A 20,720-nucleotide genomic window follows, 5' to 3' on the forward strand; every position below is an offset into this window, starting at 1 on the left:
TGCACTGTTGGTGAGAAGGTAAGTTGGTGTGGCTGCTGTGTAAACAGTATGGAGATTCTTCAAAAAATGAAAATAGAAGTACCCTATAATCCAGCAATCCTACCCATGCGTATTTCTCTCAAGGGACTGAAATCAGGAAGTCAAAGAGAAATCTGCATCCCCGTGTTCCCAATGGTCAAGACATGAAAACAAGTGCCGGTCAGGTGAAGAGACAAAGAAATCACAAATACCCATGTGGAAGAGTATTATTCGATCCTCAAGAGAGAATTCTGCTTTGAGAAACATGGGCAAACTCAGAGGTCATTACGCTACGTGAAATAAGCCAGACACAGACAGTCAAATACTGCGTGTTCTCCCTTGTGTGTGGGATCTAAAGTATAGCTGATATTTGAACAGCGTGGGGACTGGGGTGCCCTAACCCTAATCCAATCCCTGCGCAGTCAAAAATCTGGAAATCCGTGTATAACTTCTGACTCCTCAAAAACCTACCTACTAACAACCCACTATTGACCGGAAGCTTTACTGATGACATAGACAGTCCTTCAACACATGTTCTGTGTTATTTGTAACATATGCTGTATTCTTACAATAACATAAGCCACAGAAAAGAGAATGTTATTAAGAAAAGCATAAATAGGGATCCCTGGGTGGCGCAGCGGTTTAGCGCCTGCCTTTGGCCCAGGGCGCGATCCTGGAGACCCGGGATCGAATCCCATATCGGGCTCCTGGTGCATGGAGCCTGCTTCTCCCTCTGCCTATGTCTCCGCCTCTCTCTCTCTCTCTCTCTCTCTCTCTCTGTGTGACTATCATAAATAAATAAAAATTAAAAAAAAAAAAAAAAAAGAAAAGCATAAATAGGGATGCCTGGGTGGCTCAGTGGTTGAGCGTCTTCTGCCTTGTTAAAGGATCCTGGAGTCCCAGGATCAAGTTCTGCATCAGGCTCCCTCCATGGGGCCTGCTTCTCTCTCTCTGCCTGTGTCTCTGTGTTTCTCTCTGTATGTCTCTCATGAATAAATAAATAAAATCTTTTTAAAAAATATAAGGAAAATACACTTACAGGACTGCCCTGTGTTTATGGGGGGGGGTGGGTAGAATCTGTGTCTAAATGCACTTGTGCAATTCAAACTTGTGTTGTTCAAGGGTCAACTGTAGTCAAATTCATAGCAGCAAGAGTGAAATGGTGGTTAGTAGAGGCTGGGATTCAGGGGGGCGGGGTCACAGGAGATGTTGGTCAAGGTCTATCGTTTCACTTATAAGATGAGTAAGTTCTGAGGACCTAAGGTACAAACGGTGACCACACTTCACAAACTTGTATTGTACACTTGTGATTTGCTAAGACAGTCAATCTTATGGTCCCCATCCCCCCACATACACACACAGGTAACCATGTGAGATGATGAATATATTAATTGCTCTTGACTGTGGTAATCATTTCACAACATATATGTATATCAAATCATCATATCATATACCTTAAACACATACAGTTTTTATTTGTCAACTATGCCTCAATAAATCTGGGAAAAATTAAAATAATTATTAAAAAAAAAAAAACAAGAAACCCATGTGCAGAATATGATTACTGGTAACATGTGCCAAAATACACCCAGGCCAAGTACCAAGTGTGGTCAAGGATGCGTGGCCTGAATTAGTGGCCTTCCTCTTGGACGGCACCTTTCCCAAGGCCCAAGGTCCATGACATGTTTAATCTTAGTGGCTGGCTAAAAATGACATGTTTAGTTGCCCTCTGCTCTGATCACAGTTACTAAATGATCCTAACCTGCTAGCACAGCCTCTTAGCTGCCACTTACAGAGGAACTAACTAGCAGAGGATGTCTCCCCATCTCCTCACTACTGAGCACTGACTGAGGTAGGACAGGCACTGCCCCAGAGTTTGCAAAGCCAAGGCCTGTGTGCTGGGTCAATGAGGCCCAGCACAGCCCCACAGGCCCTGGGCATGAGGGACTCCTCAGCTGCCTGGTGGCAAGGACCTCTGGTGCACAGCCTTCCCTGTCACTCCTAATGCGCCAGCCCAGGGACATACCCGCCATCTTCCTGCTTCCCCGTGGCTTACCTAACTTTGCACGCCCTTAAAAAGGACAGACAGAAAAGTAGGGTAGAGAGTAGACTTAAAATCAAAGGCCATCTGCATTCAGAAAACAAAGAAGAATTAAAGATCACAGGTCTTTCATCTGGTATTATTTCTGATTTCAAAAAGGTTCATTTCTATGTCAAAACACTAATCAAAACTAGTGGAAACAACAGCTATTGGTTTATGGCACGGAGCTTACGAATGACTTCAAAAATAGGTGTCTGTGCTAGTATGAGGTGGTGGATGGAAGCTTCTGGAGAAAGATAAGAGCCTGCCCACCCCTGCTCCATGTGGGCCGGCACATGGAAAGAGGCCCACCCACACTTGGGTGCTCAGGCCTTGCCCGCAGCCCCACAATCCAACCAGACCTCTCTGCTTTTGTGCTCTACCAGATGGGGTTCTACTACTGAGCTTGTCTGCTTGTGTTTTAAGAGGGTTTCACTAAGAAATAAAAACTTTGAAAGCCACTGTCCCAACCAAGCATCCAGCTAGCAACTGCACATCCTGTGAGGGCCTTAATTCAGTCATTCATCCAGCAGGCACCCTCTGTGTCACCTGTGGTGTGTGGCACTGAGGCCGCCACAGGGAGGCCACCTGCTAGTGGGTGGACAGGCAGGCCACACAGCCACCCAGATGAGTAATTAGGATGGAGGCCCTCGGCAGCAGTGCTGGTCGGAAACAAAGCCAGGCTGATACTCAGAGGGAAGCTGCTGGCGGGGTGCAGCCCCGGTGATGAGCTGCCGCAAGATGGGGAGCATGCTGGTGCGCACACGGCCTGAGGGCACGTGAGAGCAGCGCAGGAGGACAGTGCCTGGCGAGGCACGGGAAAGGACTACCTCCACCCCTGGCAGCTCTGGGCAGGGGGAGGGCATGCCCGCTGGGTGTTAGTGGGGGAGGACAGCACTTTAGGAGCTCCTCATGGGAGCATGAGGAGGTAGAGTGGACATGCCCCCCAGAGGACAGAGGGGCTCTGGAACCAGCACGCTGGGGGGAGCTGAGGGTTGGGCGGGTGAAGTTGTGCTCATGAAACAGCTGGGGTGGGGGCGTTGTGTGTGTGGCTCCTGCAGGGACCATCCCCGGGGCCGTGCTCCCCCTCACTCCTCCCTTCTCAACTTCAAAAGGCACATCTAGTGATGGCAGAAACCAGCCTAACCTTTTGGGGACGTAGGAGTTGAGTGGGACGGGAGCCCTGGCAAAGCTGCCGGGTGCAGGGTTAAAAAAGGACAGAAATGAAATACGAGAGTGAGCTTTTATGACAGTAAAGCTGAACTGTTCCGAAACTCAGACTGGGAGAGCTGGATGCCCCTCAGGTGCCCACTCTGGAGGCCCATGGCTGCCACCTCTGCATTCCTGGTTTTCGGCTGTGGGCATTCTCTGTGAGCAAGTGTTTGAGTACCTTCCCTCACGGCAGACTGCTTCATTTCTAAGCTTTTCTATAATGCTAGAATGCTCTTCCTTTCCTTGAGACAGAATCTGCCCCTGGACTTCACCCTGGGTGGCCCTCCACAGAAGCTGACCTCTGACCCTGCCTGCACAGGGGTCAGACGAGCCCCTCTCCTTGTGAGAAAGTGGAAAATACTCTTCAAGTTGACAAAGATCACAAAAACAGCTTTGTCCACTTCCTTTAAATAAAGCCACACAACTAGATAGTGAGAAGCTGCAAGAGAAAGGGATGCTACATGAAAGGGAAGACAAATTACCAACCATATTTCTGAATGAGTGACTACTCATCACCAAAGCCACGCACGATGTCCATGTGGGGACCCCAATCCGTGAGCAGGAGGTTCCCCAGGCCCTGCCCTCCTCCTGCAGTGACTATGCTGTTGGGGCTCCCAGGCCCCTCGGGGAGCCTAACCCCCCCCCCGCCCCCGGCCAGCATGGCCCCTCAAACATCCGTGTGTGGAAACCCATTCAACAGGCTCCTGTCTGTGGCTAAGGAGGCGTCCCTGGGAAGCAGGGTCAGGGGCTGGGGGGCCTGGAGCTGGTGGAGCTGGGGCACGATGGGGCAGGAAGCTGGGCACCATGAGCCTCAGCAGCCAGAGTTGCCTCCGCGGGCTCTGTGCACGGCCCCATCTCAGGGTCTGAACCCCAATCCAGCCACTAACCTGGTGTCATGGTGGCCCCCTCTGCCTCAAGGTGCTCATCTGTAAAGACGGCAGAATATAACACATACCTCCTAGAACTAGCATGCAAATTCAGTGAGAAACGTTTTCTTCTCAAAAATCAGAAGAGAAACCGAAGATGGGAAAATAATAAAAGCATAAAAAACCAAAACATATCTAAGCTGTCTGGAGCAGTTCCTGAGCTCCAGGGTGCACTCATGAAACAGTGAGCCCCTGGCATGGAGGAGGGCCCGTGCACCCCAGGTCACAGGGGCAGGAGACCCTGCCTCACAGTGGGCGCCGCTCCCTCAGGAAGGACACAGGAACGTGGGGGGGCTCGGCTTCGGACGCACTGAGTAGACAAGATACCCAAGTTCCAGGGTCCCGCACTTGCTGCTGACAGAACCAAACTGTCTCAATGACTGACTTCATATTTACAATGAAACTGAACTTCTCACATTTATAAATCTCCTGCAAAAATGATTGTCTTCTACCAGAAAAGACAAACTGGAACACAGAAGAAAGGGGAAGCATGAAGAGAATGTTATAAAAACCACTCACTTTTATTCTGGATTTGGTTACTGGTCCTATTTCTTTCCATTAAGGGAAATTGTTCCCACTCCCAGCTGAAGACTGATTAAATGGCATGATTATCACTGCACATAAAATAGGGAACGTAATTCCTTTTATTAAAATAAATCCACAAATACAACCTTCAGGCTCTGTGGCCTCAGGTATCAGCACGTCTGTAATTCGAGAGGTGCTCCACTGGCACCCCTGTGAGCAAGCAGCAGGCTCCACAGGCCAGGCCGCCCTCCGCTCCCACAGCTCTGTCCAGGGCCCGCCAGCAGAGCTAGCAGTTGTGGGACAACAGACAGCATCGAGAAAACCACACTTACTTTCTCTCTCCCTTGCAGTCCCCAGGCCCCCTCGAACCCTGCACCTGTCCCCTCTGGCCGCCACCGCCTGCTCCCAGACTCACAGCCAGCAGACCATGAAAACACAGAGCTTGTACCTTTTGATAAGCTAGAAAATTCAACTCTCAAAAGGCAAAGAATAGATTAATTAAAACATGTGACAAACAAAACACAACTTGTAAGCATAAGGACTTTCATGAGTACTAGAACCCTGGAACCACTACTCAGCTACAGGACAAGGTTACAACTGAGCAACTTCCAGTCGGAGAGGACACCTGTAGCCTTCTCAGTGTTGGATCGCTCCCAGGAAAGGAGTCCCCTCGGAAGACATGACCCAGAGGCAGGAAGAAGGCTTCCTCTCCACCCCGGGGCCTCCACTCACCCACTGCGCTCTTCCTAGGAAAGGGACACATAGCACCTGAGTCTCACCCGAATTTCCAGAATTGCTCAAATTCAGCCAGAGCTTTGAAATCTTCACTTGCTGCTTAGCAAGACGGCGTGTTTTAACTTGTTGGCACAGGCGTGGGACGGGACGTGCTGCAGCCGACGCCGGCGTGGCCACAAGGCCTCCACCCGCTCAAGGCCAGGCTCCTAACATGTCTCTGCAATGAACGGCTTCCAGAACTCGCGTCCCGGCCACCTGGGAGCCACACGAGCTCCCCGGACATCAGCCCTGACCCGAACCCTCCCCCGGGGCATGGGGAGAGGCAAGTAAATCACCTCTTCCAGGTGGATCGGTGGCAAATACACATTCACAATTTGAACACTTCATTAAAAATAATAAAAATATACATCAGAAATGGGGACTTACCGCCATCAGACACAGTTGCAGACTGAAAGAAAAGAGAGAGAGACATGAGTTAATTAAGCCTCATGACAAGTCAGGAACCAGCAGGTCCACAGTGTGAGCACGGTGACCGAGGACGTGCGGACACCTTGGTGAGCCGGTGAGCCGAGTGCCCGCTCCCACTTCCTGAGTGAACCCCGCCCAGGCCGGGCGGGCCAGGGCCACAGGGCTCTGCGCAAGTCATCACCACTCTCCTCTGAAGAGATCAAATCCCAGCACGCTTGACACCATGAAGGACACCTTGAAGAAAGTGGCTTAGGAACCCACATCAGTGTGGGCAGCATGGGGGGGGGGGGGAATGGCGGCCCCGCCCCCGTGCCCTACATTCAGTGGTGCCCCACTCAGTGCCCACACTGCGCTAGGCCACTCTATCACCTCCCTGAGTGGGACCCCCAACCCCCCCCATCCCCATGTGTGGTGACAGGTGCTCAGGTGCTGCTGCCAGCACAGCAGGGGTCCGTCCTGCAGCCTGCCCACCAGGTGGGAGCCTGGAGAGTGTGGGATGGGAGCAGAGGAGGGCAGCTGGCTCCAAGGCTCCAGGGCAAGAGTGAACAAGTTGTGGAAGAGAACAGGCCAGTAGGAAGCAGGAGGCTGTGAGGGAGGCCCTGGAATGACAGCTGGCCAGAGTAACAAAAGGCCCATCTGAGGAAGACTCCTTGCAGGCACTGCGCAGGCCAGTAGGGAAGTGGGGGGAGGGGAGGGGCAGCTGAGGAAAGAGCCCTCGAACAAGGGATGCAGGAGCCCACAGGGGACACCTTGCAATCTCACCGCACGCACGTCCTGGTCACAGTAGAGGCCGGAGCCCCCAGCACAGCATGCAGGCCAGGCCCCCAAGGCACAGGTGCTGGGACACTGGCGATGGGCCTCCCCTGGCAGCCCGCTGGCCTTCACTATGCACAGGACCAAACCTCGCAGCTATGCGCTCCTCAGTGGTCACCAAAGCTCCCCTTGGGCTCAGGCCTGGACTATGGAATCCCTGGGACTCTGGTGGAGAAAAAGACATGCACCCGTATCCTCTCTGCTGAGATAAGTGAGACCAGTGTGCAGGATATGAGGAAGGGCTTCTCACAGGCACAGCTGACAGCCTGTTCCTAGCACCAGGCCTCCCTAAATCTCACCTCCCAGCCTACATGGAAGATGGGGGACCTCTCCCATTCTGAGCCCCTCACCTCTTGGGACTTGGATCTGAGCTAGCCCTGGGCCATCAGCCCTCACCAACCAAGGGTCTGGCCTTCATTACAGAAGCATGGGGTGGGCTCCTTCCAAGGCTGACACGTACATTACGGTCAATCTCCTACAATCATGTTATAAATTCAGTAGTATCAGAGGCATGTTATTCCCTTGAGATTGATTATGAGAAGAAAATCCACAAGGAAGGCCACACACAAAATCAGAAATACTGTCAATAATATCTGAGAAATAAATCATAAAATGCAAACTTCATAAATATGAAGGCCATGGTCAATTTCATGTTATGATCACAATGAAAACTACATTCTCAGACTTTAGCAGATGGAACAGATGCACTACAAAGCTCTACACCCATCCCCAGAATGAACCAAGACCCATGGTCCAGGACGGAGGTGGGAGCGAGAGTGGGGTGCAGTAGAGTGGCAGCAGGGGGAGCCGCATGGACGAGGCGGGCAGGACACTGCCAGACTCTAGGCTAGGGGGCCTTAGGTGCAGTGCCAACAGATCCAGGTAAAGCTCAACAAACATGCTTTTTTAAAAAGTATACTTTAAGGGGTCCCTGGGTGGCTCAGCAGTTTAGCGCCTGCATTCGGCCCAGGGCATGATCCTGGAGTCCCGGGATTGAGTCCCGCATTGGGCTCTCTGCATGGAGCCTGCTTCTCCCTCTGCCTATGTCTCTGCCTCTCTCTCTGTGTCTCTCATGAATAAATAAATAAAATCTTAAAAAAAAAAAAGTATACTTTTTTAGAACAGTTTTAGATTTATAGAAAAATTGTGAAGACAGGACAAAGACAAACATGCTTTTAATATATTGCTGCTCCCAAACCACCAAAGTTGCCGCTGGGGGGACCCAGGGGCTGGGCTGGGCATCAGGTGTAGGGCACAGCCCCACACACCCTGGGAAACCTGGACAAAGATGCCCACTCCCTAATTCCTCTGGGAGAGAAGCAGCCCAACTGACGCCTGCAGGAGTTCCAAAAAGTGAGACCATCCAAGTAAGTGCTTACAATTCCAAAAGGCCCCCAAACCCGGGAAAAAAGCCCACCAGGAGAAACAGCCAGCAGAAACTACAACTAATAGAGCCTTGGGCACTGGAAAGTTCTGATATGGAATGCCACATGGCTCTGAAATCGTCCATAGAAGCTGTGATACGGAGGAGAAGTAGTAAAGTGGCAGCCGTGAAACACACCCTCCATGAGGCGTCTGACAACGAACCACACTTCAATAAGACACCCGGTAGAGGCTGGCAGAGGGAGGCTGCTGAAGAGAGTCTGGGAACTGGAAGCCATCCCTGAAACGGTCACACTGGCAGCAGCTCGGAGACAAGGACGGCTGGGAGTGAGCTGAGGGTGGAGAGGTGCAAGGCCTGGATGCCAGGTGAACTCTTTCAGAAAGGAGAGCTATCCTGCTGGTGCCAGAGCTCACAGCCCACAGGCCACCCCCGGGCACCCCTCACGCACACCCTCCAGGAGAGGCACTCCACAGTCCTCGGGCCTCCTTTGTGCACCACGTTCCAGGAACAACTCAACATCTCTGAGCCACAGCTTCAAATGTGCATTTCCTTCCCTTCCCCCAGCTTGGGAGGGTGTGTACAGAGAACATTTCTCAAGCCTAAAATGCTAAGGAAAGTTCAGGGCACCTGGGTGGCTAGTGAGTGCAGTGTCTGACTCTTAGTTTTGGCTCAGGTCATGATCTCAGGGTCCTGGGATCCAGCCCCACATTAGGCTCCCTGCTCAGCAGGGAGTCAGCTTTACCCTCTCCTTCCACCCCTGTCCTGCTGATGCTCTCTCACTCTCTCTCAAATAAATAAACGAAATCTTTAAAAAATATATACATATATCCCTGGATACAAAACCACTATCCTCTTCCAAGTTCACATATTTTCAGAGAAATGGATGATGACTATACTATTCCTGACCAGATTATTTAATTTGCAAATAAATAATGTATAATCACCATTAACCTAACTCTTCTTTTTTTCTGTCCAATATTTATTTTACTTTACCAGCACACACCGGGGAGTGGCAGAGCCAGGCCATTACATCAGCCGATCCCTGCCCAGCACCCCAACTCCTTAGGCCCTGAGATGGACGTGGCAGCAGGTGAGGAGTACGGATCAGGGGGCTTCACTTCAGGAGGAGATAAGGCCTAGAGAGGTGAAGTGATCTGCCCATGGCGCTGGCAGGAAGGAGCCAGGGAGGTGCCTGTGGGGAGCACAGGGCACAACAGGCTTTACTGGTGGCCAGTGCTCAGTGCTGGGGGCAGGGGGGGCAGGTAAAGGGGACAATGAGGAGGGGCGGGCAGACAACCTGCCAACAACAGGGAGGTAGAAAAGACAGAGAATCCCCAAATCGTTTCTATTTGCCTCGGGATCAATGGCATGTCTGATTCTGACCCAAGTTACCCTTTCAAAGCCTGGTTTGCATTTTTTTTTTTTTAGCACAGCCTGGCTGACGGGGCGGGGGTGCTGGTGTCCAAAATGGCAAAGCTTCAGAAACTCCCACAAATACTTCCCATAGAGCATCCCCACAGAGGGGCATCTGCTGCTCAATGTTGCTTAAAATCAGGCATTCGCAATGTCTCAGCACACTGAGACCACTGGACCACCATAAACATTTTTATGAATTAAAACTTAACATCCCCAATGTTTATTCTCAGACCTAGGACAATCTACATCAATAATTCATTTTCACAGGGGGATCCCTGGGTGGCTCAGCAGTTTAGTGCCTGCCTTTAGTCCAGGGCGCGATCCTGGAGACCCGGGATCGAGTCCCACATCGGGCTCCCTGCATGGAGCCTGCTTCTCCCTCTGCCTGTGTCTCTGCCTCTCCCTCTCTGTCTCTCATGAATAAATAAAATTAAAAAAAAAAAATTCGTTTTCATTAGTCTGTACTTGTGGGCTCTTCCACGTTCCCACATCTACGTGTTACACTTAAGCAGAACCGCAAAACAAGCTGCCAGTGAAGTTAGCATTTCTCTGCACTCACAATTTAAACATGTACCATAAGGAAACAGCTCTAAAGTGTTCTATAACAGGCCTGCCGGACTAAGATTTACACTAACATAAATGTATTTATTTGGAAGAAACTTACAAAGTATTTTATTTTATTTTATTTATTTTTTTTTTTTACAAAGTATTTTAGATATGCAATTTAAGTCCAAACAATCTCCATTTCTTGGGTCAGCCTCTTAAACCTGACAATTCAGTGGAAATCGGATCTATTCCCAGCAGGAAATCTGGACCACACGTTCCATGGATATTTTATCTTGAATTAATGGAGTGAGTTTAAGATCACTAATATAAAGGGAACTACATGACAAATCTAGCCTCTATCAAGGCTGATCCTGCTTGTAACTTTAGACAAGAGAAAAGTACTAAACTATACTGTTGTCAAATTACTTTGATATATAATAATATATAAAAATGTCAATTTTCAATTTTGAGCCACTGACAAAATTTCCTATTTTGGACATAAAAAGTATTAATCAGTCATATCTGAGTCCTAAATAAAAGACCAAAGGTTGCAAGTTGCCCAAATGCATCAAATATTCTGAATACAAAGAGAAGATAAATAACCCAAATGATGGAAAACCTTAAGAATTTAGCAATCCTTGGACACCTGGGTGACTCAGTGTTTGAGCATCTGCATTTGGCTCAGATCATGATCCCGGGGTCTAGGATCGAATCCCTCATCGGGCTCCCTCTGAGGAGCCTGCTTCTCCCTCTGCCTGTGTCTCTGCCTCTCTCTGTGGATTTCTCATGAATGGATAAATAAAATTAAAAAAAAAAAAGAATTTAACAATCCTATTTGTATCTAATATATATTTATTTGACTTTTTAAAAACTCGATCATTGGAAAGCCTGGGTGGCTCAGTTGGTTGGACGTCTGCCTTTGGCTCAGGTCAGGATCCAAAGGTCCTGGGATCAAGCCCTGCATTGGGGTCCCTGCTCAGTGAGGTGTCTGCTTCTCCCTTTCCTTCTGCCTGCTCATGCACCCCTGTTCTCTCTCTCTCTCCCTCTCTCTCTCATTCTAATAAATATATAAAATGAAAACTTGATCATTTCAGTTTTAAGTGACTCCTCGCTGGACTGAGTACAGAAGAAAGCGGGCTCATGTTGGGGCCTGTTGGGCGGTGTGCCCTGACTCGGGCTCTGTGGGCCCAGGGGTCTTCACACCCAGCCACAACCCCCTAAGGAGCTTTCAAATCAATTCAGTGGCCCCGAGCCACATTTGTCAACCAAGAAGTAAGATGGATAGAAAATTGTGAAAGGAAAATACTAAATACTTGCCATGGTTCGTGCTGTGCTCAAGCCTAGCTTCAGAGTTGCACATGGGTGTGCATGTGGGTCCGCACATCATGTGCATGAGGTCCTGATGTGACCCCATCTCCCCCTGTGTGGTGTCGTCCCAGGACTCTGAGAGCCTCTGTGGAGAGGACCCAGCCCCTCCTTGTGCCTTCAGCTTAGAGCACCTCCTGCCCCCCCACTCCCTCTACAGCCCCACCTGGCCAGCCCACCTACCTGGCTGTGGCTTCAGCTACACCTTAAGCCTTCCTTGCCAGGCCCCTGAGGTGAGTCCAACCACACACTCTGATGTCTGCCCTCACAGGTCAGTTCCCAGGTCCCTTGGCGGCGGGGCCCAGGAGTGACGTCCCATAGACCTCCCAGAGAGCCTGGTGAGGGGGCTGTGCTCGGTGCCCATCCCCACACTGGGAGGCCACCGTGTTTGATCCCACCCCCAGATCTCTCCATGTTCACGAGTATAAGTCACAAGCACACACACCCTCCATACTACTGCTTTCCAACAGGTAAAGACAAAAAGACAGCTGGATGTACAGCTCACAGGGAGGCAGGGAAGGGGCACCTATTCCTAAGGTTCAAACTATGATGTTCATAACAAAGGATTTCTGTGTTCCAGGAAATAGGGAAGACATGGGGTGAATGACATAGGGTGAAGGCGCTCCAGGCGTGTTCTGTGCCACACAGTGACAAATGGGACATGGGTGAGGGTAGAGCCATCATAGCACAACACAGCACACCACAGTGCACTCAGCCCGAGGGGGAGAGGGGACGGGGCAATTGAGGGCCTTCAAGCAGATGCAGGCAGAGCCCCAGGAGCTCAGAATCGGACCTGGCCTCTCTCTCTAAGGTGTGTATCCCAAAGACTTCTTCATTCTTCAATAAAATCAGAAGAGACCCAATCAGGCCAAACCCACAATGACAGCTTTTTCTCAAGAACTCAAGAGTGAACATCCCATCATGTACATGGTGAAGCCCAAGAGCAAATTCTGAAAACACCCTGATGAGCAGCACACAGGCTCCACACTAATGCTAAGTATTCAGTGTGAACACCTGATTGCACCCCAAAATCCTCTGACCTTGATGTAAAGACCACAAATCCCTTTTTCTCACCAGCTGTTCCAAGTTTCAGAAAGACACAGAAGGTCTGGGAGGACACCCATGACTTAACACCCCAACAGGACAGCACTGAACTGCTAGCAAAGTGGAGGTAAGCATGGCCTGCCTAGGAGGCTCTATGTGGGCCGCGGCCCTACATCTAGCTCTCAGACGGACACTGTTGCAGAGGAGCTCCTCCTGAAGGAAACAGACATGCAGGGACATGCAGAGGCCGAATCCAAGCCCCACTCTTGTGTGAAGTTGAAGCCCAACCCCAGGGATGCACTTTCTCATAAAGGCCAAGGTGTGTTGGTGGTTTTAAAACCTCCACCCACAAGCTGGAGTTGAGCCGCAAGCTGGAGCCCTCCATCCTCCCAGGCCGGCTCCATCAGCTCCCGGCAGCCCCTGGGCTCGCTCCAGCTGTTGCCCTGTGGGTCCTGGGGTGTGGCCTCCACCTTCAGGGTCAGGCAGAGCCTCAGGAGATTCAGCTGAGATTGCTTCTACGCGTCAATGTGTCCTGCACACGTGGGCTGCATGTGACAAAGCCACATATCCAAAATGGGCAGCTCCACTCCCAGGTGCTCATGCTGGGGGCTGAGGATGAATCCAAAATTGTCAGATCCCTGCTGCCTGGGCAAGTCAGGTGTCACAGGGGAGCATGGCACAGAGAAGGGCAAATGAGGCTGTCCCCTTGGGGTGTCGATGAAGACAGGCTGATGAGCAGCCCCCAGGGCTGCAGGCAAGAGAGCAGGGTGGGGGTGTGGAAGGGAGAATGCAGAGGGACAGGTCTGGAATGCCGAGTCCATGGGCCTGCTGACAGGGGCTCCAGGGATGGCTTGGGCGAGGGGCAGGGGAACCCCAGGGAGAAGCCCAAGTCTGACTTGGTCACTAGTCCCCACCTGCCTCCTGCACATCCAGAGGGAGCTGGGAGTGGACATGGACCTGCTGCCGGGTCGGAAGCCAGGGTCCCTGATGCAAGAGGCAGGCTGGCAAGGGCAGCCTCTACATGACAGCTGGGAGGCACATGGAGCAGAGAAGCCAGGTAGAGGGATCTGAGGGGAGGGGGCCCCCAGGATGGTTGGTCAAACTCTAGGACACCCAAACAAATGCTGTTTTAGGAAATCTGGTTTTTCTTTCATGAGAGGATGATAAATAAGCACGGACAGATGAGTCATTCCAGGATGGAGGGTGAAAAGGGACAGGGCGCTGGGCAACCCCCACAGGGTCAGGGGGAAAGGAGCCTGCATGTAGGTCACGCCACAGGGAGGTGCAGAAGACAGGGCCATCATCGCTGAAGGAAGGCTGCCAGGGCACGGTGGCCCAGCACTTATTGAAGGAAAGGGGAAGACAGGCAAACAGAGGTGAAGTCCCCTTCACACACACTAGGAGGTCTTCTTGTATAGCCAGAGTCAGAGCCCCAGAAAGTGGGAGAGGAATCTGTGCAACCAGTGCATTCAATGGCATAAACGCGATCACCCTGACAGACCAAGGCCCCTCCCCCACCAGTTGTAGGGTGGAAAGAGATCTGGGGCAAAGTACGCACCGACTGGCTCACAGCCAGCCACACAGGGCCAGCCCTGGGCAGAGGCCAGCCCACCGGACACGGGCCCGTGGCCCTCCACCTGGCTCTCCCCGGGACTGTGGGAGCCCCATGAGAGGGACAGGCTGATGGCAGACACAGGCAGTGAACAGAAGTCGGTTCATCTGAGCTAAAAAAGGAGAAACTCAGTCAAATGCAAAAGAATTTCGAGCAGCCCACCCAGCTCATCCTAAGGTTGGGAGCCAGCCGGGCGGGAGGCGGCCTGACACGTCAGCCCACAGAAGGGCACGCCTGACACGCTCGCTCCCGTCCCACAGCCAGCCTGGCAGCCGGGCAGCCCACACGGCCCCAGGGACCCGCTCGGCCACCCCCGGGACACCTAAACCCCGCTATCCGCCCTGTGACAAGAGCTGAGTTCATCAAGGCTCCAGCCCTGCCTGCGTGACCGCTCTGCCTTCTTCCCCAAGCCTGGGCTGACCCTCCTCGCCGTCACTGCTCTGTCTTCCTCCAGCCTCTCCAGGCCTTTCTGCGGGACCTGAATGCCCGCTGCACACCCTCTGCACACCCCGACCAGGCACCGGTGCTGGCGTGGGAGCCCCGAGCATGGCTGCTCCCACCGCTCATACCCCGAGGCCCAAGGTGGGACAGGCTCCGTGCTGCCTAGGACCGAACACTTGACTGTGTCCTCCCAGTGAAGTCCTTCTTATTTTCAAATCCTACCCAGAGCCCCAGTGCACGAAGAGGTGAAAGCCCCTTGGTCTCTGGAAATTTTTTTCCCTCATACTCTAGCAGCCTGAACACAGCTGCCCAGGCAGACAGACCTCAGAAGGCATCCATGACACAAGAGGCGCTCCAAGCCCCCGAATGCCACACGTCTGCCAGGCGTGCCGCTCAGCAGGATGTGTACTTTCTGACCGGGAAGGGAAGGACAGAGCCTAGGAGCGGCTGACCTCTGAGGGCAGCCCTGCCTGGGGAGGCGCTGGCCTGGCGGGCACCCGAGCAAGACGGTGGGAGGCAGGTGGGGGGCAGGTACCACCCCGCTGCAGCAGCCCTGGGCCCCTGGGGATGGCACACCTCCTCCTGGACACCCAGCCCACCAGGTGCCGCCGCAGCAGCAGGGTGAGGGGTCCATTCATGAGGCTCGCTGAAGCTTCCCTCTTGTGACAATTCATATTCCTTTTAGGCTACGGCTTTTTGTGTCTCCTCACACCGCACCCCACCAGCCTCTGCAGCTCACACCCATCCTCATGTGGCTCAAGGATGATGGCCCGCTTTGTTTTGACAGAGGGGCATATATGCATGCTCAAAGTCTACTTCTGCTCAACTTCACTTCTGAAAAGATGGAGAAACTGGGATCTTTTCATTTGGCCAGTGAAAGCCTCATGTGTTTTCTGGGTCGGCAGCCACTGGCTACCCTTTGTGCTCCTGAAATGACTGTGGGAAAGCGCTCCAATGAAGGCAGAAGAGCTCTCTGCCCCAAGATGAAAGACGCTTACAAGAAACACAGCCTTTCATGAAGCACAGCATCCACTGAGTGTGCACACACACACACACATGTGTATGCACACATACACACATACACACTGCAGATGGCGGCCCTCCCAGGGCATCCCCACTTACAGACCAACAACTAGAGGCTCAGAGGGAGAAGCACTCCCCTAGGATGGCAGAGCCAGAGAGATGCAGAGCCAGCCTTCCCACACGGCCCCTGACTTTTACTCCCCTTGCACCTGTGCCTGCAGGGTGAGGCCTCCACCAGGACCCTCTTCCTGCCCCCTTTCCCATGGACCCCCCTGGAGCCAGGCAGAGCTGCACGCAGTACCTACACTCGTCCCACGACCTTCCAGCACCACCCTCGACCCCAGAGGGGAGGCAGCTGCTCATTTACCACTGCTTAATACAACTATACAATCAGACTTTAACACACTCATGCCAACAACATATTTGCCAGTTTGAGCATTTGCAAAAATTTCAAAAGGGATCCAAATCATCTATACAGGCATGTACAAAGGCAGATTTTTAGTGACCTTTTTTTTTTTTTACTCAGAATAAAAGAAACATTTTCTAACACTTGCCTTTGTATAGCACTGAAATGAAAACGCAATCTACGTTTATGGACAAATACCTAACCAGTTAATCGGTCCCTTGAGGACACAATATTTCCGTAATTCACTTTTCCATCCAGGACGAGGAATGGGGTATACAGGAACACACAGTCCCTCTTGCACCAAGGCAGCCAGAGGCAGCCAAGCAGCAGGCATGCCGGTCAACATCAAAGCCTCTACCCTCTCAAGTAGGCTTCAGGAGTACTCGGGCTTTTCAAGCTACACACTAAATATTTTAAAAATACATTAAAATCTGCACTTACAACATAAGGATAGTTCCTGACCTATCCAAGTGACCTCTTCCTATTTTCCACTGAAAAGGAAGGAGACAGCTCCCTCTCCTCTGCCATACTTCCGAACCAGGCATTTGTGAACTGGCCCTTCTGCAGCTCTCCACAGAGGCTCCAGCTAGATATTAGGAAAATATCAAGATGAAACAACTCTCAGGGAAGAATGGATTTAAAATCATACCCTGTAATTAGTGACAATCTTCTGTTAATAATTTACTTTCACCTTTAGGTCAACACAGCACAGCCACAAGAGGAAAATAAACATAATTTTTTAATCTGAAGCCTTTGGTAAAAATTTTCATGGCAAATTCAACTTATAAAAGCTCGGATAATAATCAATCACTAAATATGATTTTCAGGAGTTCCCTTTGTATGGGTAGGAAGCAGAATCAACTCATTATGTTTTAAAATATTAGATATAAAATGGTAATTTAAAGAGTACAATAGATTTTTAAAATCCAGTAGAAATCTAACATTTCATGCACTTGGCTCACTTTGAAATCAGTCAGAGTTACTATAGTAGAGATGAGAACAGCCCTGATGCTCCCTGTAGGGTGGGCTTGTAGACCCCAAGCAGCTGGGAGCCGGGCTGGCCCTAGTCCCCAGCCTCGCTCAGAGGACCTGCGGTCCCACAGCCGGCCATGTATCTCCAGACAACTCTTTTCAGTTCCGGGATGCAGACACAAGAGGTGCTTTCAAAGTTTACATCTAAAATCTACCATTCACCGAACAACCTAAAAATAATGCGGTAACTGAGATGCCAAGTTTTCTTACAAAAAAAATCTGTTAAGTGACAAGAAACATTTGGAATACCTTACCTGCTGATCATTTAAAATGTGCGTCTCCTTTGACAGCCCTTTTCCCAAATTCATCTTAAGACAAGAACCCTTCCGACCCACACCAGGCGCGCAGACCTACACTACAGCACTTGACGCGGCAGCATGCCTGTGCTTGTCAGGGAAGTTTAAAGACATTTCAGATGAAGTTCCATTCCGCTCCCTTCGTAACCCATGGCAACAGGACACTGCAGGAAACTGTGGTTTGCCAGGGATTCAGACTCTATCTCAATTGTCTCATATAAAAAAAAAAAAAAGGCCGTTTACATAAGTCACGCTGTGAGATCATTTTTCAAGTATTTCCTCTACCAAATCAGAAAAATAAAACTTCAGCTGATAGGGGTAATGCTCAGTCAGTACAACAGCTGCAGAGAATTTGTTTTTTTAGCAGCGTGGCGCAGTTCACAGCCTTAATTACAGTTGCTGACGATTCTATTATAAGCCTCCATATGCACGAGTCTATGTGGTGCCAACCTGCGGAATCGGCCGTGTTCCTAAAACCCGTCTCACGCATCTATCTCTGCTCCATGATTTGCTTGTCTGTCTTCTGATGCCTGATACAACCTGAAAGTGAGGGAACCACCGCAGATCCTGCCGTGTGGAGGAAGTAGAAAAGAAATAGGAAACTGATTCTAAAACCCAGGTATTACCTGTTATAGAACCCTAAATTTACCTGTTAACTTTCTGGAGACCCAAGGGCAAATTGCTCACCCCAAAGTGCTTCTCCACACTACAGCATAAATGTCTTATCTTCATGGGCCCCAGTGCTCAGCTCCCCCGTGGAGGGTTAGGTTGCCGCAGACCTTGGGGAGTATCATGTCCAGGGCTGTCAATGCAATGCTCATAGGGTCAAGAGGCTGGGATGATGGCCCTCAGCTTTGGGGGTCAGGCCATCAGCCGACTGCACTGACCATGCTGAGCCTGTCCTGACTTTTGCTTTTCTGTGGGAGAAACAGAAGCACTCCCAACGTGAGCATTCAGTGAAGGGAATGTGCCACACAGGGCACAGGACTGTGTTGAATGCGGAAATTGTACAATGCCTGCCTAAAAGGTGAAAATCTTATAGACAAAAAATGGACATAGGCTCAAGCTTCTTCAGACTGCTTTTCTTGAGGTCCACACACAATGGAAGTATGAACTGACCTCAACGTAAGAGCAAGGAAGGGGCAAAAGCTGCCATGACCATCCACACTACCATTGAACACAGGGAGTACCTGGCCTGGCACATGGGAGATGATGGGGGGGAGCACATGAGGGAGGGCCTGGGGGGAGAGCATGGCCCAAGGCTGGGGGACAAGCTGGGAGATGCAGGGAAGGCTGCATGGAAGGCTGGGTCCTGGTGAGAGAGGCCTACAGCCTGGGCCCCCAGGAGGTGGGCAGGGATGTGCCAGGCAGCCCCACCTTCCCCCTGCTCCCTGTGATGAGTGGGGGTGATGTAATGAGCCTCAGCCCAGAGAGCTCCTTCCAAGCCTCCTGGGCTTCCAGGGTTCCCATGGTTGACTGGCCAGGCCTGGGGGAGCCTAGAGACCCTGCCCTCTCTAGGGCCTCATCTTTAGGTACCATGGCCCACCCACCCTGCCTGTTCTCCAGGATTCATCTTTCCCAAACAGGACAGTCAGCAGGATGAAGGAAGGTGGGGGGGCTGCCACTTACAAAAAGGCTCCCTGGGGACACGAACAAGTCACCTTTCCCAGGAATACATTAAGTCTGACAGACAAAGCCAGCAAGCCCATCTCCTTCCCCCTAGGCAGCCGTGAAGAGAGAGAAGCAGCACCCAGAGCATCGTGTGGTATCAACCGCAGACTGGCAAGGTGGAAATAGGATCTGGCCAGGCCGTGGGCAAACAAATGGGACACATGCCACCCTCCTTTACCCAACCCTGACACCCATGTTCCCCCGCCCAACTTCACCCTCCAGCTTGCATGCATACGCAAGCAATCATATACACACATGCATGCACGTAAACCCATCTTCAGAGGAAACACTCTGGCAGGTTTTCACAGGTGGTCACAGCTGTGTGACTCTGTGATCTGGATATTTTCTGCACTGATTTCCAAGGGGCCTGTACTAACCTGTAGGTTTGGGGAGAGCACAGTGGGCCTCCAGTCCCAAAGGTCTGCCAGGCTCTGGACCAGGTGGCAAGAGCATAGAAGCAGAACGTAGGATGGGTGGGCCATGCCCACGGGGCACAGCGTGGGACCTCTGACGTGGACCTCTAGAAAACCCGGCACCTGGGTCCCATGCCGGCTATACTACTGCTCAGGTGCCAAGTCTGTTTTCTTCTTTTCTTTTCTTTTTTCTTTTTTTTTAAGATTTTATTTATTTATTCATGAGAGAGAGTGAGAGAGAGAGAGGCAGAGACTCAGGCCTCAGGCAGAGGGAGAAGCAGTCTCCACGCAGGGAGCTCGATGTGGGACTCGATCCCGGGTCTCCAGGATCAGGCCCTGGACTGAAGGCAGCGCTAAACCACTGAGCCACCCAGGCTGCCCTCTAGTCTGTTTTCATTGTAATCGTATCAGACAGAAAAGCCCACTGCCTAGCAAAGGAAGTACAATCTCATCTTGTCTGTGGTTTGTCACATGGGGCGCAAACAGCAGCCTACCCCTACCAGGCTCCACATGCCTATCTGGCTCTTGGCGCCACTGTCTCTCAGAGTCCTTGTGTCCCTTTGGGGCTATGTCTCCCCTCTTGCTGTCAGCGTGCCCTTCCCTGCTGTGTAGGGTGAGGAGAGGGAAGGGACAGGGGCAAGAACCTGGCGGCAACCCCCCCTGTGCCAAATGGTGCCCTCAGCTCCTGGAGCCCGGCTCACCTTTGGGGGAAGAAGGGATTCCCAGGCTGCCCAAGTGTCCAAGAGTTCCAGCAGCTTCTGAGAGCAAGTGTCCAGACATTCTGACACCAAACACTCACCACTGTATCCTCCCTATCCTGATGGGTGCCAGCTCAGGGCCAGTCAGGGCTGAGTTCAGACCTGGGCCCATAAAGACCAGCCCCTAATAAAACCAAGTGTGGGTTTGGGTACAAGAAGAAAAGCCTGGCAGGGGTGCTGTGTGGTGCTGCACAGGCTTGGCCTCAGCAGTGAGCTGCCCAGAGGGGCAGTGAGAAGCTCACTACCAGTGTTGGTGCAAACCAACTGAGGAGCTAGGGGCCTTTGGTGGGGTGCTCTGGCCCCAGAAGCTGAAACAGGAAGTAGGCCTGCCCAGGAGTCTGTCCTGTCCAGTACAAGCACCTGGGAATGGCAGCAGAGGTCCTGTGGGGCCCCAGGGCAGAGCAGCTCAGGGAGCATGCCAGGGGAGGGTTCAGCCAAAGCTCACAGATGAGAGGGGAACAGAGGGCATCCCCGCAGGAACACCAGCAAGCCAGGCAGAGAATCCTCTGTCGTCACCTGGAAAATCCTGGTAAAGG

At 51.6% G+C, this 20,720-nt stretch overlaps 1 protein-coding gene across 7 annotated transcripts in view; it reads right to left on the reverse strand.

Annotated features, from left to right (window-relative positions):
* The window catches only part of RGS12 (regulator of G protein signaling 12), a 119,624-nt gene that overhangs the window by 45,907 nt on the left and 52,997 nt on the right, over positions 1–20,720 (reverse strand). For all 7 annotated transcript variants that reach the window (XM_025437842.3, XM_025437840.3, XM_025437841.3 and 4 more), the window contains exon 4: positions 5,923–5,944. In XM_025437842.3, coding sequence (XP_025293627.1) covers positions 5,923–5,944 — 22 coding nt within the window. The remainder of the gene's footprint in view (positions 1–5,922; positions 5,945–20,720) is intronic.

Source organism: Canis lupus, chromosome 3 (genome assembly GCF_003254725.2).
Source record: "Canis lupus dingo isolate Sandy chromosome 3, ASM325472v2, whole genome shotgun sequence".
In the NCBI taxonomy this organism is placed as follows: domain Eukaryota; kingdom Metazoa; phylum Chordata; class Mammalia; order Carnivora; family Canidae; genus Canis; species Canis lupus.